At 43.9% G+C, this 22,333-nt stretch overlaps 1 protein-coding gene across 2 annotated transcripts in view; it reads right to left on the bottom strand.

Annotated features, from left to right (window-relative positions):
- Nucleotides 1–22,333, bottom strand: part of ZC3H7B (zinc finger CCCH-type containing 7B) — a 195,973-nt gene that overhangs the window by 115,736 nt on the left and 57,904 nt on the right. For both annotated transcript variants that reach the window (XM_069231242.1, XM_069231243.1), the window contains exons 10-14: nt 19,711–20,011; nt 18,585–18,640; nt 17,780–17,945; nt 3,576–3,737; nt 1,641–1,846 (exon numbers count right to left, since the gene is read on the bottom strand). In XM_069231242.1, the coding sequence (XP_069087343.1) occupies nt 1,641–1,846; nt 3,576–3,737; nt 17,780–17,945; nt 18,585–18,640; nt 19,711–20,011 (891 nt within the window). The remainder of the gene's footprint in view (nt 1–1,640; nt 1,847–3,575; nt 3,738–17,779; nt 17,946–18,584; nt 18,641–19,710; nt 20,012–22,333) is intronic.

The following is a 22,333-nucleotide window of genomic DNA, read 5'->3' as shown; positions in this document are numbered from 1 at the left end:
TCAGTGGAGAAATGACAAAACATTAGTGATAATTCCATCACATATCCCAGACCTTGTGCCATTTCTGCAGCCCCTGTATCTGTACATGTATTTTCCTGTTTAGGAGAAAACACCCATGCCTTCGGCCAATTCCTGTCCTTGCAGAATATTGATGGATATATTTAGAGATCTCTGGCAGGCCAGGAGAGATTTCTGTGCTTGCTGAGGAGCCATTGCCATGGCCGTTTCTTTGAAGGCACTGCATGGTTACTAGGCGGCTGCCCACTTTCAACCACTTAGCAAAGTTTTTGTTTTTCAAAAACAAATTTCCAAAGCAAGATTTTGTTTTTGAGAAAGAAAAAACAAATTTCTGTAACATGCTGGGAGTTTTAAAACAAGCATTTGGGAGAGGCTCATTTTTTTGACAGAAAATAAGTGTGTGGGAATATCCACCCTTAATAGGGTGGACAACCTCGTGTTCTTAGATCGATAGCCCAATGTACATAGGGACAGATGATCTAAAATTTCTATTGGAGGAGCTAGTGGCGCTCCACTGCAGAAACACAAAGTTTCACGAGAGACTAAATAAAGCGGGTTAAGCGTGTGTCTGGCGGACATGATAATCTGACAAACTTTAAGTAAGCACCTACATTTGTAAAGGAGTTTGCAAAGCACATATATTTTAATGCCAGTATTTTGTTTTCCCTCAAGATTTCATCTTCTCCAAATCAAGGGATGTTGAACAGGCAGCCAAAGAAAAAGAACAGTTAGTTACATGTAACAAGTTTGTATAATAAAGATGTTTTAGGTTCACATTCTAAGCTTTATGCCACAATCTAGTGGCTAGCCTTAGAAAAGAACCTTGCTTATATAAAACCCATTCATCAGCTTAACTCACATCTTTGCTGTTGTTTTGTAGATGAGTATTTTAGTAATAGCTTAGAGGGTCTTACAGAGACAATGTGATGGTGGTTCCAGTAGTGATGACAACTCAAATTTAGATTTCTGCAGTGCAGTCTGAAATAGGAGTTACTTTTCAATAGCAGCAAATGTGTATTTATTTGCGGATATGTTTTACAGCAAATTAGGACATCTGCATGTTGTGGTCAAGTCAAAATTTCAAGACCAACAGCCAATGTTCACTTGCCCCATTTCGCTGACAGTCTGAAGTGAGGTTCCTACATTGACATCACAGGTTGACATGGGTGCCTGGAATGATGTCATATGTTGATAGTGGGTTTATGGAATTATGTCTAAAGCTTATATCACATCTTAGAATGATAACACATACAGATATGGAGTTCCTGTAATTATATCATAGTTCAATGTTTGCATCCTGGCATGAACACATAGTCGGTTAAAGGAATGGAAGCAAAGTGTGGAAAAAAGCACAGAAAAGGGACCATGAAGCTGCTTTTTCTTCTGAGGACCCAGAAACCAGAGTCTTGCTGGGAGTTTTGTTTCTCAGACACAATGATTCTGGCTTTAGTACAGGCAACTCAAATGTATGATTAGTACAAAGATGGAGACTTAATTCCAGAAGAAAAGCAAGCCAAGGATAGAAGGACTGAATTACTTTTCTGGTACAATGGGTTACTTTTTGTATTTTACTTCGTCAGCATGGAACGTAAAGGTGCCCCCGCCACCAGTGCCCCCCATACCTGGCAGAGGAAAGTGAAGATGCCTTGATGATCCTGAAGGAGCTTGGCAACCGTCTGGTTGGCAGGACTGGGCCCATGTGGGGTGTGGAAGAGCAGCTCCCGCCGCAGTGTACCTTTGCGCTCTTCAGTCCACACATCGATCTCCTCCTGGTAGTACGCAAAGGTGCAGTGATCACCAAACTTGCAGTTCTGTGTGCTCAAGACATCTGGGGGATGGTAAGACACAAGCAGCCCATGCAGAGGGTGAGAGATATGCACTGTTAGCACATGGAGTCATGCACTGCTTCAAAGCCAAACAAAGCAGCAACTCCCAAAAATTTGCCAAGAACACCAGCAAGCACACCCACCCCCACAAGTGCAATCACCAGACAAGCCCACCATGCTCAATCAGAGCACCCTTACAAACCCAACTTTGAAGGATGAACTTGGCCGCATTCTGAGATAAAATATGTTCCCTGCAAAGTTATTTTCTCTCTACTGTTCCTTAAGGGGAGACCGGGGCCACAAGGTTTCACTGCTTTTGTTTTCATTTATGGCCATTCCGGATTATGGTTAACATACCTCCAAAGTTACGCTATTCAGCTCATCTTAGGTCTGCAGAACCAAAACAAAAACCAGGTCTCACACATAAGAAAGGCCATATACTGGCTAACAGCGAGGGAAAGGGTAGAATTTAAAATTCCCATTGTTTTCTTTAAGTGGTTTCGTTGCTCAATATCCAGATACATGGCTCATATACCCGGTCACCTCCATATGCCTATGGTGACTATTTTAACAGTGTTCCAAGAAAACTTTGACTCTTGAAATAACAGAAGAATTTCAGTTCTGGGATCCAAGCTTTGGAACTGACTATCTTCACTGGCAGGAAAATAATTTTCTACTGTCCCTCAGAAAAAGCCTTAACAGTAAACTTTTTGGGAACTTCTATCCTGTTGACTTTTACATATGACCACCGCTGCAACTAGATACATTTTAGCTTGTGGTATAAGTGTGTTAGAAAGAAATAACGTTTTATAAAATAATATCTTGTTTTTAACACAAACACATTTGCTGTCCACTAGCATTTCCATGGAGTGGGAATAACATTAGGGTCCATGATCAACGCTGCTACCTGAAGGGCTGAGAAAGTTCAGATGGATCTGCAGTTGTACACATAGTAATACCCTTCCATACAAGGATTTGGGCATACCATGGTTGTCAATTCCCAGTTTCTCACTTCAGCACTGCTTCAACTAAACATCCGAAAATTTCATCCCAGACAGACCTGCCTGCTTTTCAGTCAACCAGTCCCTCCGCATCCAAGCATTTTCATAAGGGGAGAAACATCTAAAATGGTAACAGCTGAAGTGTGCAGCTGATGTTTCTTGAATATAAAGCAAGCAAAACCTTATCTCAAAAAGCCCCATTTCCAGAGCAACCTGCGATAAACCATACCTGATCTCCAGCTCACTGTTGAGCAGGTACGTGCCCCACAAATCCCCCAGCCACCCAAATTACGCAGCGAGTCTCCCAACGCCACCTAATTGTAATAAAAGTACCAGGACCCTGCAAAGATCTGAGTTCTCTATCCACGTCTTAGGACTTTGGTCCCCTCTGGTACTATGAACGAATGCCCAGATTTCTCTTCAACTGCCCTCCCTAAATTTGTATCTCACCTTTAAACAGGTAGTTAAATTCCCACAAACGTCATACTCTCACTTACCTTTCTTCCCAAGTCTCTTGCTCTTCACTCTTGGAAATAACAACCCTATAAAACTCAAAGATACCCATAGCTCCTGCTCCTCACTTCTGCACAGACAACAGGATTGCACATAACTCTTATCATGCCAGGCCAGACTCCCGCACCTACTGCTAATAAGCAGTATCTGGCAGTAGTATACCAATTAGCTCAGACTCTGCTCCTCACCAGGCTGCCCTCGGTTTCCAGCTTCTCACCTTTACACAAGTAGTAGGACCCCACAAAGTTGGGCATGGCTGGGCGTGGCCTGATCCTCTTCCATGTCTTGTCCTCAGACTTGCGTAGCCGTCCCAGCAGCAAATCCCTCTTGCACTTGTGCTCCAGCCCTTCTTTGTAGGTGCAGTCCAACACCTTGGGACCTAGAGCAAGAGGAGTTAGCAAGTAACAAGTGAACTGGGAGTTGGATACCAATCATTCCACCTCCATATTATGTGCCTTACATCAAATCAGCACCATCTAGGCGCTCTCAGACCCCTAGAGACAACACTCAGGAGACAAACCAAAGGGTATCCTACAGCACAAACCACGGGATTTCCTACATCACGGAGCATCTATCTGCATACGTATTGTGTTGTCTCAGGTAACACAAGAGACATCACTCAGCATGCATGTCATGGAGGCAACTACATCACAAGCCAAATAAGATGCAAAGCCTGGACTTAGGTTTATCACAAAGCTTGTGGCCAACAACATCTAGAAATGGTTACCTTTACATTTATTGAATCTGCATAAATAACAAATTAATCAAGTGACAGACAGCAAGGCAGATAAACAAATCTGTTAAATTTCTCTTTGTACTGCAGGAAAAAAGGATACCCAGTCAAGGTCCAAGTGGTAAAAAGTAAGCGCTGCACATGATGGATTTGTCAACACTGGGGCCTTCAGACTCAAGAGTTACAGAGAAACTTGAAGGACAATCTTTAGTGCGTTTGCCTCACACTTGGATCTTTTCCATTGATTGCTCTAGTGAGTACATGTGAAAACGAATACCTACTCTGGCTTACAGTGACGTAGGCTTTGAAGAAGTACGAAAAGATGGGGGCAAAGTGCCTGCCACTTTCAAATTCTGCAGGCTTCGAGACGGACCTATCCCAGCAAGCCTATCACAGGCGGCATTACGGATTGACCCATGTTGTGATGGAGACTGATGTGCTACTTGGTTCATCTCTGTGGCTGTTGATGCTAGTCCCATGCTAGGACTGGGAACTTCAACAGAAGAGGACCAAGTGGGATTAGCATGCAAAATATTGCCCACCTGAGTGTTGCTACAGCCAGGTAGCCAATTTAAAAAGGATAAATGATTTAGAGCAGGATCTATAGTTTCCAAGCGTGCCAAGATTGGAGCTAGTTTGGTTTCAAGCAAGTCACAGATGTACTTTTTAGAGGATCCCCAATAATCATCATATAAGGATGTTGTTGTCTGAGTTGAAATGGTTAGACCCGCCTGAGTTAGTGGTCTCCTTGGGTTTAGGGCTCGCTTTCTATTCTTGGCTGTTCTTCCTGTGTTAGGTGGACTAGTATTATAAACAACCTGGGGCTCCGCATAGGATTACTGTTCTCTTGATTGCTATTTGGTGGGGGGAGGTGGATACCTCTAATCCCGTAGTGGCTAGCTCCTGTACTTCATGTATTGGAATTGAATCCATTCTTTCATCCAAACAAAATCTTCCTGTTGACCTAGAAAAAGCGGTGAGCGAAGGCGGATGGGGGGAAGTTAGTCATGTTGTGAGAGATAAGCGATGCTCAGCAAGCTTACTTCTGCTTGTCACTAAGCCTACCACCCTCACTAAAAAATTATCAATCAGGGAATGAGGGGGTTTCGCAGAACGCCCCTCTCCGCCCCCTGCAACAGTTTGTTTCCTTTTACCCATTTGACCGAACTGGAGCTCAAAAGGCACGCAAAATTTAGTGAATGCAAATAAAACAAGTCCAAATAACACACATTCAAGTTGCCCAAAAGTGTAGCAAAATCTTTTTCTGAAGTTTCCTTTTACGAAGGCTGCTTACATTGCCCAAAAACCACAAACCTTGGGCCAAAGAAAGGGGGCCCAGCCCGGCCTATGATGGACTAAGACGGGCCCGCCAGGACACATCCTACGAGGCAGTAAAACAAGAGTGCTTTAATAGCACATCACAGCAGGGCAGAGTCCGGGCAGCAATGCAGGCTAGGAGGTGAAGTCCCACCCTGCCGCGGTTAGTATTAGCCCCCAGGAAAGCCTCCTTCAGATTATGCTCGTCACTCGCGGCAGTAAAAGAAGAGCGCTTTAATAACGCGTCAGAGCACGGCAGAGTCCGGGCAGCAATGCAGGCTGGTGGACGAAGTCCCACCCCAGCTGCGGTTAGTTTTAGCCCCACTGAAAGCCTCCTTCAGGTTATGCTCGACGTGTATTTATCATATTTTAATATGTCTGTTTTCTCCACAAGAGTCAGCTCTTTGGCAAGACCCATGCTGTGGCAGAGTACCGAACTGTCCCTGGAGCAGGAATAGATGACTGTGATGGATCTTACAACGGGGCACTAAAAAGATAATTTTTAGACTAAGGATACTTCAGAACTATACTGCAAGGATTGGCAGTGAAGCTGCAAAATGTCCTGTGCACATGTATCTTCAAAGCTCCATTCCTCTGCTTTCGACATGTTAGATAGAGACCTTTTGTGGGAACTGATGGAGCAGGCAGGGATAGACAACCAACTCTTGACCCTCATAAGACAACTGCATCAAGGTACATCCACAAAGGTTTGTTTTTCTACTGGGTGGGGGTGGGGGTGGAGGGTGGGACTGTACAGCCCCAATGAGCGCAATCAAAGGAGTTCTGCAGGGCTGTATTTTAGCCCCCTTTTTATTTTATATAAAACCTTTGGGTTCCTTTTTAGTGAAATGCACCGAAGATGTTCCAAAAATAAGGTAACCTTTTTGTCCCAGTCTTGTATGCGGAAGACGCGGTCTTGTTGGTGCATACAGCAAATGGCTGACAGAAACTTCTTGACGGCTTCAATTTGTTTATGCGTGATAATAAACATAGAATACATTTCCAGAAGTCATTCGTATTATCATGCGGCCCAAAGAGTCTTAAAACAAGATCCTTCTATTTGGGAGGTACACTGATCGGAAAGGTTTCCCACCTTTGATTATTTGGGTTTTCTTTTTGATAGAAGGAGAAAATGGGACAGGGTAATTATTGCTGGAGAGCAGAAAAGGGGAGCTGCAGTAGAGGCTGTTTTTAGACTTTCTTCAAGACAGAGTGAAGCAGATTCAGGAACTCCTCCAAATTTATAACAAGTGAGCAGCAACAGGCACTTATGGTGCAGGAGTTTGGAGATTTGCTGACTCAGGGAAGCTTCAGTCTGTGGAAAATAGATTCCTGGGAGATTGATTTCTGCGCCAAAAAAATACTTCAAATTTTATTTTGCACTTTGGTGCAGTTTATACAGAAGACCAAATTAAGTTGGCGCAACTAGGTTTATGGATGAAGTTATGAAGCACTCCCCAAGCACATTTTCTAGGCAAGTTTTGAAAGGTTGCCTTAGTCAGAATAATGCAACTTTAATTCCACGGCTTGCTTATGTAAAAGCTACTTTTCATAGTCTGGGATGTAGTGGCGTGGTGCAGATTACACCAGTCTCTAGATTACGGTTGAAACAGAGATATAGTTCCTATATAGAGTAATGAAAATGTCACTTACCCAGTGTACATCTGTTCGTGGCATCAGTCGCAGTAGATTCGCATGTTCTGCAATAGCTCGCCATCTGGTGTTGGGCCGGAGTGTTACAAGTTGTTTTTCTTCGAAGAAGTCTTTCGAGTCACGGGACCGAGTGACTCCTCCTTTTGTCTCCATTGCGCATGGGCGTCGACTCCATCCTCGATTGTTTTTCCCCGCAGAGGGTGAGGTAGGAGTTGAATTGTAGTAATAGTGCCCATGCAATGGAGTGACTAAGTATGCACTTATTTAAGGTTGAGATGATACATATATAAATAATTGAAGGTAACTTCCAAACTGCTACAGGCTCCCGGGGAGGCGGGTGGGCACATGCGAATCTACTGCGACTGATGCCACGAACAGATGTACACTGGGTAAGTGACATTTTCAGTTCGATGGCATCTGTCGCTGTAGATACGCATGTTCTGCAATAGACTAGTAAGCAGTTATTTCCCCAAAAGCGGTGGATCAGCCTGTAGGAGTGGAAGTAGTCTGAAATAATGTCCTTAATACAGCTTGACCTACTGTGGCTTGTTGTGCGGATAACACGTCTACACAGTAGTGCTTGGTGAATGTGTGAGGCGTAGACCATGTGGCTGCCTTACATATTTCTTGCATTGGGATGTTTCCTAGAAAGGCCATGGTAGCACCTTTCTTTCTGGTTGAGTGTGCCCTTGGTGTAATGGGCAGCTGTCGTTTAGCTTTAAGGTAGCAGATTTGGATGCATTTAACTATCCATCTGGCTATACCTTGTTTTGAAATTGGGTTTCCTGCATGAGGTTTTTGAAATGCAATAAAGAGTTGTTTAGTCTTTCTGATGTTCTTTGTTCTGTCAATGTAATACATTAATGCTCTTTTGACATCTAATGTATGTAGTGCCCTTTCAGCTACGGTATCTGGCTGTGGAAAGAACACCGGAAGTTCCACTGTTTGATTTAGATGGAACGGTGAAATAACCTTTGGCAAAAATTTAGGATTGGTCCTTAGGACGACTTTATTTTTGTGTAGTTGTATAAAAGGTTCCTGTATAGTAAACGCCTGAATCTCGCTTACTCTTCTCAGGGAAGTAATGGCGATGAGAAATGCCACCTTCCAGGTTAGGAACTGTATGTCGCAGGAGTGCATGGGTTCAAAAGGTGGACCCATAAGTCTAGTTAGGACAACATTTAGGTTCCATGAAGGAACAGGTAGTGTTCTTGGTGGTATAATTCTCCTAAGGCCCTCCATGAATGCTTTAATGACTGGTATTTTATATAGGGAAGTTGAATAGGTAGTCTGCAGGTATGCAGATATTGCTGCAAGGTGAATCTTAATGGAAGAGAAAGCTAGGTTAGATTTTTGTAAGTGAAGCAAGTAACCCACTACATGTTCTGGAGTTGTGTGTAATGGTTGTATTTGATTAATATGGCAGTAGCAAACAAACCTCTTCCATTTACTTGCATAGCAGTGCCTGGTGGATGGCCTTCTTGCTTGTTTTATGACTTCCATACATTCTTGGGTAAGTTGTAAGTGCCCGAATTCTAGGATTTCAGGAGCCAGATTGCTAGATTCAGCGATGCTGGATCTGGGTGTCTGATCTTTTGGTTGTGCTGTGTCAACAGATCTGGCCTGTTGGGCAATTTGATGCAGGGTACCACTGATAGGTCTAGCAGCGTTGTGTACCAGGGTTGCCTTGCCCAAGTTGGTGCTATCAATATGAGTTTGAGTTTGCTTTGACTGAGTTTGTTTACCAGGTAAGGAAGGAGAGGGAGAGGAGGAAAAGCGTAAGCAAATATCCCTGACCAGTTCATCCATAGGGCATTGCCTTGGGATTGTTTGTGTGGGTATCTGGATGCGAAGTTTTGGCATTTTGCGTTCTCCCTTGTCGCAAACAAGTCTATCTGAGGTGTTCCCCAGAGTTTGAAATAAGTGTTCAGTATTTGGGGGTGAATTTCCCATTCGTGGACCTGTTGGTGATCTCGAGAGAGATTGTCTGCGAGTTGATTTTGTATCCCTGGTATAAACTGTGCAATTAGGCGAATTTGGTTGTGAATTGCCCAATGCCAAATTTTTTGTGCTAACATGCTTAACTGCGTGGAGTGCGTCCCTCCCTGCTTGTTTAGATAATACATTGTTGTCATGTTGTCTGTTTTGACGAGAATGTATTTGTGAACTATTATTGGTTGGAAAGCTTTTAGTGCTTGAAAAACTGCAAGAAGTTCTAGGTGATTGATATGCAGTTTTGTTTGATGTACGTTCCATTGTCCTTGTATGCTGTGTTGATCGAGGTGTGCTCCCCACCCTGTCATGGAAGCATCTGTTGTTATTACGTATTGTGGCACTGGGTCTTGGAAAGGCCGCCCCTTGTTTAAATTTATGTTGTTCCACCACAGAAGCGAGAGGTAAGTTTGGCGGTCTATTAACACCAGATCTAGAAGGTGACCCTGTGCTTGAGACCACTGTGATGCTAGGCATTGTTGTAAGGGCCTCATGTGCAGTCTTGCGTTTGGGACAATGGCTATGCATGATGACATCATGCCTAGGAGTTGTAATACCATCTTTGCTTGTATCTTTTGTGTTGGATACATGCGTTGTATGATGGTGTTGAAATTTTGAATTCTTTGTGGACTTGGAGTGGCTACTCCTTTTGATGTGTCTATTATGGCTCCCAGGTATTGTTGTACCTTGCGTGGCCGAATCTTGGATTTTGTGAAATTGACGGTGAACCCTAGTTTGAAGAGGGTTTGTATGATATGATTTGTGTGATTTGAGCACTCTATTAACGAATGGGCCTTGATTAGCCAGTCGTCTAGATATGGGAACACATGTATTTGCTGCCTTCTGATGTGTGCAGCGACTCCCGCTAGACATTTGGTAAAGACTCTTGGTGCGGTTGTTAATCCGAAAGGCAGTACCTTGAATTGGTAATGTATTCCTTTGAATACAAACCTTAGGTATTTCCTGTGCGATGGGTGAATTGGTATATGGAAATAAGCATCCTTGAGGTCTAAAGTTGCCATGTAGTCGTGCAGCTTTAGCAATGGCAATACTTCTTGTAGTGTGACCATGTGGAAGTGGTCTGATTTGATGAAAGTGTTGACTACTCTGAGGTCTAGGATTGGTCTCAGTGTTTTGTCCTTCTTTGGTATCAGAAAGTACAGTGAGTAAACTCCTGTGTTTATTTGTGTGTTTGGCACTAATTCGATTGCATTCTTTTGCAATAGTGCCTGCACTTCTATCTCTAGGAGATTGGAATGGTGTGTTGTTAAATTTTGTGCTTTTGGTGGTATGTTTGGAGGGAACTGTAGAAATTCTATGCAGTAACCATGTTGGATAATTGCTAGAACCCAAGTGTCTGTAGTGATTTTCTCCCATGCTCTGTAATAATGACCTATTCGTCCCCCCACTGGTGTTGTGTGGAGGGGGTGAGTGACATGTGAGTCACTGTTTAGTAGTAGGGGTTTTGGGGCTTTGGAATCTTCCTCTATTTCTAGGGAATTGCCCTCCTCTATATTGTCCCCGAAAACCTCCTCTATACTGTCCTTGGTAACTGGACGGTGTGGCTTGTGAGGTGCTGGCTTGTGTGCTTTGACCCCGAAACCCCCCTCGAAAGGGCGTTTTACGGAATGAGCTGTAATTCCCTCTGCTCTGCGGGGAGTAGAGTGCGCCCATGGCTTTGGCAGTGTCCGTATCTTTTTTGAGTTTCTCAATCGCTGTGTCCACTTCTGGACCGAACAGTTCTTTTTCATTAAAAGGCATATTGAGAACTGCTTGTTGAATCTCTGGTTTAAATCCAGACGTTCGGAGCCATGCATGCCTTCTGATAGTTACAGATGTATTAATTGTCCGTGCAGCTGTATCTGCAGCGTCCATGGAGGAGCGGATCTGGTTGTTGGAGATGGCCTGTCCCTCCTCAACCACTTGTTTTGCCCTATTTTGGAAGTCTTTGGGCAGATGTTCAATGAGATGTTGCATCTCGTCCCAGTGGGCTCTGTCATAGCGCGCAAGTAGTGCCTGGGAGTTCGCGATGCGCCACTGGTTTGCAGCTTGTGCTGCGACTCTTTTACCAGCTGCATCAAACTTGCGGCTTTCTTTATCTGGGGGTGGTGCATCTCCAGATGTGTGAGAGTTGGCCCTTTTCCTAGCTGCTCCTACAACAACAGAGTCTGGTGGCAGCTGTGTTGTGATGAAAGCCGGGTCTGTAGGAGGCGGCTTATACTTTTTTTCCACCCTTGGTGTGATTGCCCTACTTTTGACCGGGTCCTTAAATATGTCTTTTGCGTGCCGGAGCATACCAGGGAGCATAGGCAGGCTTTGGTAGGAGCTGTGGGTGGAGGAGAGTGTGTTGAACAGGAAATCATCCTCGACCTGTTCTGAGTGGAGGCTTACGTTGTGAAATTGTGCTGCTCTAGCCACCACCTGAGAGTACGCGGTGCTGTCTTCTGGTGGAGATGGTTTTGTAGGGTATGCCTCTGGGCTGTTATCTGACACTGGGGCGTCGTATAGGTCCCATGCGTCCTGGTCTTGGTCACCCTGGCTCATGGTGGTGTGAGCTGGGGAGTGTGATGGCGTTTGTGCTGGTGAAACGTTAATCACGGGCGGAGGAGAGGGTGGTGGTGTAACTCTTTTCACCACTTTTGGTTGTGGTACTTGTTCCGCCTGGAACTCCAACCTTCTCTTTCTCCTAATGGGGGGAAGGGTGCTTATTTTTCCTGTCCCCTGCTGAATGAAGATACGCTTTTGCGTATGGTCCGCATCAGTTGCTTGTAGCTCTTCCTCAAACCTATGCTTCTGCATTTGGGAGGTTAGCGAGTGCTCTTCTGTATAAGAGCCTGAAGCTGGGTCGCTTGCAGTTTGTTTCGGCGTCGAAACTGTGTCTGCGTGTTTTTTCGGCTCCGAGGTGACTTTTTTCCTTTTCGGTGCCGAAACCTCTCGGCGTCGATCTGTTTCGGTGCCGCTGTCTCGGCGTCGAGCCGTGTCTACACCGGCATCTCGGTGTCGAGGCTTGTCTCCAGCACTTTCTCGGTCCCGAGAAGGCTGCGTGCCGGTGTCTCGACCGGAGTCGGACGATCTCGGCACTGTTTGGGCCTTTTTCGGTGCCGACGGTCGGTCACCGATTTTATGGGTTGAGCCATGGCCTGGTGGCAGTGGCGTCCCCTGGGCCTTGTAAATGTTTCTTTGTGTGGTTTTCGACGTCTTACTCACGGTTTGTGTATCGTCGAATCCTTCGGAGTCTGAGTCTTGGATCGAGAAGGTACCTTCCTCTTCCTGTTCCTCGAACTCCCGTTGGGCTGTCGGTGCGGACGCCATTTGAAGTCTTCTGGCTCGACGGTCTCGGAGTGTTTTTCGGGACCGGAACGCACGACAGGCCTCGCAGGTGTCTTCGCTGTGCTCAGGTGACAGGCACAGGTTGCAAACCAAGTGTTGGTCTGTGTAGGGGTATTTATTGTGGCATTTGGGGCAGAATCGGAACGGGGTCCGTTCCATCGGCGTTCCTCAGCACGCGGTCGGGCCGACCAGGCCCCGACGGAGGATCGAAAAACTACCCCGAAGGGCACCGGAGCTCTTCGATCTTCGATGCGGTGTTGAATCTAAGTACGCCGATCCCGAACGCAACAATACCGACGAAAATCTTCCGAAATTAACTATTTTTTCCGTTCCGAAACTCGGAGCGACAGGAACACGTCCGAACCCGATGGCGGAAAAAAAACAATCGAGGATGGAGTCGACGCCCATGCGCAATGGAGACAAAAGGAGGAGTCACTCGGTCCCGTGACTCGAAAGACTTCTTCGAAGAAAAACAACTTGTAACACTCCGGCCCAACACCAGATGGCGAGCTATTGCAGAACATGCGTATCTACAGCGACAGATGCCATCGAACTCAAGATTATTGGAGATTTTTGATAAGACAGCTGTAATGCATTACTTGCAAATTAGTATTACAAAGGAGACCGAACCATATCAGTTATGGATTTCAAATCCTGAACATAGATTTTATTTGGCTAAATTGAGGTTGAGTCTTGTTCACTTTTTGGTGGCTTTTCCTGTAGTTTGTACATGGCATCCTGCCCTGCCATCTTGCTCCTGTAACAGGCACATTGCCCAGGCCTCAGCACACATTATGCTTTTTCGCTTAATATAAATCACCCAGAATGTCGTTTTTTACGACCAGTTTTAATTAAGCAACATTTCAAAACATACAGGGAGGGTCTATTATATTTACAAAGCTTGCTATCTGCAAAGTCTGTTTCTCCATACTCAGCTCCATTATTGCTGCTATGAAGATAAGGAAATGTTATGCCTTTTAATTTGGTTATGGTTGTTGAAAAAAAGATTTGTCAGGGAAATGTTTTTATAAGCCAATTAGATGAGTACGGATGTACTTAAATAATGTTTTATGAAATGGTTGATTTCCTATTTTATGTGCACTTTTATGGCCCTTGGCTGAAAACATTTATTTGAAACGATATACACATTTTGAATGTCAGACTCCACCAATAAAGGACTTTTGAATAGTCCAATTGAAAAAAGATTTTTTAACAACTGTAGGAGAATCTATAAAACTAACAACTGTTTCTTCATAATGATATTTGTCCTTAATACATGCAAATTCAAGTTGTGTCTATAGTAAATGAGCAATGTCTCCGTTTTTGCAGGGATGTATGGTGTCATGAATGTAGTTTTATGGGTAAGATGCATTGGCAAAGCCAACTGATCTCATATTTTGGTGCCTAATGGCCTTGCCAATACCTTCTGGCATGTGAACACAGCTTTGCCATTTTGTAGGCAAGAGCAGGCTTCATTATTTTTGTGCACACTCATTCCTATGCATGTGTACGCCTACACAATGATGCAGACACTATTTTTTATTTACCCACTCGAGAGGGATCTGTTAGTTTAAAAAAAATGAATTACATGTAAGGTGATAGCACTTTTTAAGGCATAGGGGCCAGCAGCAATTTGCTGCCTGTGCTAGAGCATGACAGACAAGGAAAGCGATTGAATAAGAAGCAAGCAAAGACAATAAAGCCAACAAATAGGTTGCAATGGGGGGGGGGGGGGGGGGGCTGTAAACCACTGTAAGTTCTTGGTAAGCTCACAAATGGAGCTACAGTAATTCGGACTGATCCTATTTTGCTTAATATTTTAGTCTCCCCCTTAGATTCATGTATTTCTGATCATGAGCCAGTAGGATATAAAGGTTTCTTCTGACCCACCTGCGCAATCAAAAGAATGGTTGGCATTCCCTTACATTAATACCGTAGATCATTAAGCCTTCACACATGTAAACCTATACAAGAGAGGCATACAACATTGATCCAGGAGAGCCACATCAAAGTCACATTATCAAGATACACAGTGAGTGTTTCAATGGATTTCATTTATTTAGATTAATTTTACAGACATTTATCTTAAGGGGTTTGCCAGAAAATCTGGACCAAACTTGCACACGCCCTACCTTGCCACATCACTGGTCCCACAATGCACCACAAAAGAGAAGCCCCTGCTACAATATAACCTTTACATATTTTCAGATGTGAAAACTGACTAGTTGAACAACACCTTTTAATTGCAACTCTGCAATTGGAGAACAATAATTAAACATATGTTACAGGGATGTTACAGGGAAATATTGCTATATCAGTAGCCACAACAAGACAAAACTGACCAACTTCATTTTCAACTGGCAACAATAGTTAAATACGAAATTCCATTGTTCTGCTTAAACTCTCTTTTGATTTGCATACCTGTATAGGCTCCCTGGGAAGGTAACCTCCTTTTGGCACTTGCTAGTGTCTTGGACGCGCCTGTCGAGCTTTTATAAAGATTAGTTTTTTGGGCGCTACCTTGTGATGGCTAGATGTGAAATGAAAGGAAGGGAAGGGATAGAGGTTGCAGAGTTGAAAGGGAGCAAAAAACGAAGCATATCGGAATATCACTAGATGACTGCTATCAGAAGCACAAAGAACATTCAAGGATGCGAGCATCAATCACCCCCAAAAGTACTACATACAATTAACCTTAGACACCTGTCTAACAAACTGAACTCTGTAGGAGGATGCAAGAACTAATGGGTAAAGTCCTCTATCACGCCACCACAACTCTAACAATAAAAAACATTTTGCTCATTCAAATGCGTTCTCTCATAACAGCCCTAAAATTTGAAACTATCCACTACCAATCTAGCTGTGCCTGGCCCCCTCCATTAAGGTATTCAAACTCAACCTAAAGAAAGAGCTACAAGACTCTTGCTAGATAATCATTTCTACTTCAAGCTTCTGGCTTGTTTGTGTCACAGTAAAACTGACAGTACAGTGCTGTATGTGATCTTTATTATGTTACTTATGAACTAGTTCCCTCATTGCTTGTAAAGCACACTGACCCCTATGCACAGGGTATTGCTAGCACTACGTAACAAGCATTGGCAAAGCCAATAGGTCTCCGCAATCCAAAAGCTATTGGTGCTGTCAATGTCAAGGCCTTTTAGTCATGTTGAATAGCAGCATGGCTGCTGTTCAGTACGGCTGAAAGTGATGCAAAAAAGCACTATGACCCAGCCTGCGTACAGAATGAAGTAGAATAGATATTAAGGTGTGCATTTTCCACAGAAGCATTTGTAGGTACATACCCACTTCCTGGTTAGCAGGTATCATATGTAGCATGAACAGCAGAAGCCGGCAGGACCCCATTTCACATGGGCTCTCTCAGCAGGCCCACAGGATAACGCACAATGCGCCTAGATACGTTGCTTCATACTGCAACAACTTTAAAAGCACACTATTCAAAAGCAGACAGCCATAAAGATTGACGAAGGACTGAGCCTAACAATTAACTTCTGAGTCCTTGCAAATTCATCTGGAGCAAAAACGAGAAGAGTGGCCACGTTAGGATAAGTCAGCTTGTTCTAGTTTATGAACAATGGGACGGAAAAAGGGTTGTGAAGAAATGGAATACCTTTTGCCTGGCACTGGCACAGCTACTAACAGCATGAAATGTTTTATGTTATTTAGGGCCAGATGTACAAATATTAAGAAAAACAATATCCTAAGTACGATTCTCTCTGAATCGCAATTAGGAAATCCGTATTCCTAATATTTGAAACTCTTTTGAATTTCATTAGTGATTCCTAGTGGGTCGTAAAGAGACCTACCACATACATATTAATCAGACAGGTCACAATCTGCAACCCATTAGGAATTGTACCCATCACAGGGATGGTGGCCTGCTGAGGTCAGCAGTCCACCATGTCTGTGACAGCTTTTTAACAAAGCATTTCTTTTCTTTTTTTTTTTTTTTTTTTTTAAGGCAGCCCATTTTGATCTAAGGAAATCTGGAGGCATTTGGAAAAAAAAAAAAAAAAAAAAATTAAACTCTGCATCTTTATCTTTTTTTTTTTTTTAAGAGTAGGCAGTGGGCCGTGGGACCACTGTCTGCTCTTTAAAATATTAAAAATATTATTATTTACATTCTCAAAGGGGTAGGGGTCCCTTGGGCACCACAGGACCCCTTCCCCTTTGCGAATGGGTTACCACCCGTTCATAAACTAGCGGTAAAGTATTACTGTTTTGCGACTGGAATTTGGTTACCGAATCACATTTTGTACACTAGAAAAAGCATTTCCAGTTGCAAATGGCTTGAAAGTGGAAAAATGCTTTGTACATCTGGCCTTTAGCATACTGCTTGGGGTGTCTGTCAGCGAGATCGCCATCTTTGCTTACCAGAGCTGACAATTCCATATTAATTCTTCAAAAAAATATATAAATTTTGTAGCATCTTTTAACATTTAATCTTATTTACTTTCACACTACTTGTTATGATATATATTGAATGGAATATTGAAACAACTTAGTTTTGCAAATCAATATTATATTGTGCAAAATAAATGATGACATTTTGCACATCATTCAAATTATATTTAATCTACTGAGTTTAGATTTTAGAGTTGTAATAGCACTACAGAACAAGCATACCCTTTAAAGTATTTTCAATACTACCTCAAATCTAAATCCATGATATTAGCTTAACAAACGCTACATGGGTTTGCGGTGGGAACAGACCGAGTGAGTGAAAACACAAGTGCGGAAAAACAAAGAAAAAAGTAACCCCTAAAACGGGAGCAGTGGATGGACACAAGTACTTGGTCCAGGCTCTGGGGAATGGTCAAAAACACAGGGTGAGGCATGATTCATTCATGCTATGGAAAAACAGGAATGCAGGATACAAGAGTAACGAAAAAGCGAACAAATGGTAAGCCTATGGGCGGGCTGCATCCCACTGAATTGTAAACAACATGTCTATTAAGGACAGTGCATGCGCTGTCTAGCCGAGACCTACAAACTAGAAAAAAATAAACCATGGTGGAGCAAGAGGAAATTCGAGGAGGTATGAACATGGCCAACCTAAACAGTCTCACAGGGGTTCAGCGTTTAATCTTTGAGGAAGGTTAGAGTATTGGTAGAAGCATTTTATATTTTATTATGCTGCATAATTAGGAACCTGTTCAGAACTGGGGAGAGGAAGTTAAACAGTGGGAACTAGTAGATGAGAGGAGGACATTAAGTAATTTAAGACTGGTTTCATTTTATTTATTTATTTATTTTTAAACAGGTGATATGTGATTGACTATGTTACAAATGTAGTATGTAGAATTATGAAACTTAGTCAAATGTCCTTAAATGAAGTCTAGCCGTAGCGACGCACTGGAGTCCAGGTGGCTGCTTACCGGTCTTCTGGTAGCATGTGTGACAACCCTGTCTGAACTCATGGGTGTCAGCCAGGGGATTCTTCACGAGAAGTGATGTTCCTGGAGCAATGGCCGCTGGTTCCATCGCTCGGGGAAAGGACTCCATCTTTAGGGGAATCATATTATTTAAGCTGTTCAGGAGTGCCTGTCACAAAAACACAGAAAAAACATCAATGTTATAAACATGGACAACAAATTATGCACAGAAACTGTTTACATGGTCCGGGGAGGTAGAGCCACATACTGCTCTTATGCTGACATTTGCTGGCAAGGGCAAGGAGTGTTGTTTAACCAAGTAATACTGCTCTTAATCTTAAATTCACGAGCCAGTACCGGAAGCGCTGCCTAATACATTTCCTTGAGAGTACAAGCAAGTACTGCTCTTACACCTGCTGGCCAAAGCTGAGGGTGCTCCCAAACTCATTCAGACTTTTAAAGGACAAACAAGTAATGTTTTTACAACAAACCCTGGTAGCTCATGCTTGGAGATGTACTGAAGTAGCACAGCTCCTGAAAGGGAAAGATAAGTGCTACTCTTATAGTGACGCCTACTGGACAGTCTGAAGTACTGCGGAAGTAACACAGCTCCTGAAATGGGCCAAATTGACATGGCAGGGTACATTATAGGGGAACAAAACACATGATCTGAAAGTGCCACCTACTAGCCGTGGCTGAGAATACAGTTGAAATACAAGCCCCTGGTGAGGTGAAGCTATTCCCAACCACTGTCACTGTCTCCTACAATCTCTTCGGTCCCCTCCCACTCCCATGAATGAACACTCACTGCAGGTGTGGGCCTCTGCAGACCTCCGGTCAGGCGGCTTTCTTGCATTCTGGTGTCTTAAATAGAAAAGGGAGAAAAAAGTGAAAATGTGTTAGTTTCACATCACATCATCATTAATGTAGTCAACGTGATGTTGTTTGTTTCTGTTAGACTTGGGGTGCACTGACCGCCGCTAAGGTCATCTAAGCAACCAAGACATCAATCATTGAGGACTGTCCTATGTTGCCACAGTCTATGGAAAATAGACTGTAGTATTAATGCAGGATTCTACTCTGTGCTGCCCCAGCATTTCTCAATGCCAGGTCTCACACTGTAGAGCTCCCACCTGCACTGCCACAGCACCTTTACACAAGGCCTCATCACGAAGACTGTACACTAGTGCGGATACAGGTTCTTGCAATTCCAGTCCTCACCAACCAACATGCACTCCCTTTACTGCCCCCTACAATCTAGACAGCTAGGCCTTGCTCTAGATGCTCTCTGTGGGGCCCAGTTCACTGCAAAGAGCTTGGCCGCACTTTGCGTGACTGTCTCCCTGTGCCGCCACATCCACTGCAGAGAGCTGGGCTTTTCCATTCTACACTCCACCCTGTGCTGTTCTGTCCATTGCAGAGTGCTAAGCCTTGCCTTGCAGAAGGTGCTACCTTGCTGCACTATTCACTGCAGAGTTAGCTTTGCCATTCACAATGGCTCCTCCATCCACAGCAGAGAATAGGTATTTTCTGTGTTAATCTCCATCTCCATACTGTGCAGCCTAATCCACAAGAGAGTTAGGCCTTGCCTCGCATGATGCACTCTCAACAGCCCCATTCACTACATAACACTCTCCCTTATCCTGCATTGTTCCACTCTGCACTGCTCCACTCTGTGCACAGAGTTAGTGCTTGCCCTGCAAAGCTCAGGTCTATGATTCCACAGGCCTTGGTACATGCCTGCTTTGTTTTGTAGTGTAGCCCCACTACCACTGCCCTGGAACAGCCGTTTCTGTGGAGTTGGCCAACAGGGTGTGACGTACCCATTTTATTTTTTTACCAGAGAACTGCATTCATTGGAGTTTTGACCTAGCAACCTCTTTAAAACACAAGCTACCAGGAGACCCCCCTCCCCCACTGTCACATCCACGTACCGCACTGGAAGGAGTCCAACGCATCCAGCGATCCGCGGCTGCTGTCAAAGCTGTCCAAGCGGTCCAGTGTGGGCTCCGGGTAACGCAGTACATCCAAGCTGTCAAGCGTCCCACCCTGCCCTGGCTCAAAGCTGTCCAGGACTGAAAGCTTGCGGGAGTCCGGCAGGCCAAAGGAGGCAGGTGGAAGTGGAGTGGATACCGGGATGCTGCCAGTCACAACTGGCGGCAGCAGTGGTGTCCCCCCGGGGAAAACAGGGATGAGTTGGGGCATCTCTCTAGGAATGACGCCCTGGTATGAAGGCTGCACAGGACAAACAATATATTACTCTTGGCAACATTAAAAGAACCTAAAGCTTAAAAAAAGTCACTGACAATTCTGTTTATTACAACGCATACTTAGATTGAAAATGATAGTGAATAACATAAAATGTGAGATAACATGTAGAATGCATTCAAATGCATGTTGCAACATTTAATGCGGGTTCTGGGGAGGCAGTGTATTAGTAAGGATCAATAATGAGGTTTTGATATGGGTCTGAGTACTGTACTCCTTTAAAAAACGAATAGACTGTGCCAAGAACCTAAATGTACCAGCACTAAATTGGAAAGTGTTGCATTCTAAGAATAAGAACTAGAATTCCTAGTGAGCCTCAGACCCATATCAAAACCTTACTATTGAAAACAACATATCTCACAATTCTTGTGGTTACTCGAAGTGCTAAATGCCCATACTTCCGATGGATACATCTTCCCAGAGATTCCTTTCCTTATGAATCCTCCCAGGTACCAGACTGGTCCAGAAATCTTTCGCAAGGACCACTAGGTGGCTCAATGCTGCTTCTGCCGTGGCTCTGTCCACTGGACATGACAACGTAGGAGTATAGCAGTCGTCAAACAGCCCACTGGCATCAATTCCTGCCTTTCTAGCCTCACTGATGTAAGTGCAGAGCTCTCTCAGTGCTTCAGAGACAATTCCTCAGATTTTTAACACTCTTCCAAGAATCTCAGGGTTTAAACCCTGCCTTAGAAACAGCAAAGATGTCCTTTATGTGGTATTCAGACTCGGAACACTGAATTGCAGTCTAAGATGCATGTGCTTCTTACAATCAAAAGCCACCAGGGAGCAGATAGCCATACTACTTTTGATAAAGGTCCTTAGGAATATGCCAAAGTAGCCTACTTCTGTTAAGTATCCTGACGTGGAACAACCACCACAAAGATTTTCCCACAAAAGAATCATAAGATGGAGAAATCCTCTTCTTCAAAGAACAGATCCACCTGCTGGGGGTGTCTAGTGCCAGGGAACACCGCTGAGGTGCCAGAGACACTTTGTCATCAGAGACAATCCCACATCAATAAAAACAAAACAAAAAAGAAAGTAAAGGCCAGAGTTTTCAGCTCTGCTGGCTGACCCTGTGCAGATCAGATCCTTCTGGGCTAGAGGAAGGTGTATTTGTTCAAAATGGCCCCTCTGTGAGCCACTCTCCAATGATGAACCTTATCCTGTGAGATTGGTGACAAAGCCACAACTTCAACAACGCACCTCTATGGACTCTAGTGCCTATGAAGAAATCAAAATATTCCAAAGTACAATCTCCAGTTTGGTTGAAGCTTCTTCAGTAGAAAAACAAGACACTGCACATGCAGCAGACTGCAGTGCCGTCCTCAATGCCTTCGAACATGGCTGAGATTATCTGAGTGGTAAATTAGAAAGTAAAGGTATTTTTTTTAATGATAAACTCTTGGTGGAACACCTTCCTAGGGCTCAGATGGAGCCTGGATGTAATAACTATTTAGCTCTGATTCCAATGACTTTGTAAATGCCCGATGAGGTTTAAAGTCACAAAGAAGATGAGGACTCAAAAGCTGATAACCTCATTCTCTTCAACAACACTGATGCTGGCTTTCATCTTGACTTGCAGATTGCAAGTGGCCTAGGCACGTCACCAGAAGGGGGACATTTGTTACACCTCTGTTCCTCCTTCAAACAAAGTCTCTGATTCACCACTGTGGCACTTTAGTATTTACGCTACCCTCTGTGGATGCCAAGTCAAATGTTTGATGGAGATCTTGCAACCTTCTTCTTCAGTGTCGGAGCATTTTCCCACTCACTGATGCTACCTAGAACACATAATGGCTGCTCAGGAGAAACATTTTTCCAGCTGAGCAGTTCGTAAATTGCCAGACGACACATACCTACATTGGATAACAGAGCTGCTGTCATCCCAGCCTTCATAAGAAAGTTTGGTAATTTAAGCTTCTTCCTCAAACCAAAACCCAAATGGCTTTCTCATGGTACCTTCAGAGTTGAAAAAATGTAACTCTATGGCAGGAAAGTCTCTGTATTCAGCAGATTCGTTTTCCAAACAGTTAACGCCGCCCATCTCCTAGGCCAACTGTCCATGCCTTGTGGGAACTGGCAAAAATGCAGAAATCAACCAACCTAATCACCTGAAAATACAATTCACAGTTTTGGTCACTGACTGTTTGGATACCTCCAAACAGATCCTGAAGTGAGGTCTTGACTTTACAAACACTGTAGCTGGATCTAGCTGGATCCAAGGGTCACGGTGCACCACCAAGCTCGGATGCATTCTACTACTTTCTCAGAAGATGTACAGGC

The sequence above is a fragment of the Pleurodeles waltl genome, chromosome 4_2, assembly GCF_031143425.1.
Source record: "Pleurodeles waltl isolate 20211129_DDA chromosome 4_2, aPleWal1.hap1.20221129, whole genome shotgun sequence".
NCBI classification, from domain to species: Eukaryota; Metazoa; Chordata; class Amphibia; order Caudata; family Salamandridae; genus Pleurodeles; species Pleurodeles waltl.
Note: the sequence above shows the minus strand (reverse complement) of the source record. Positions and strands in the feature narration are given on the sequence as shown.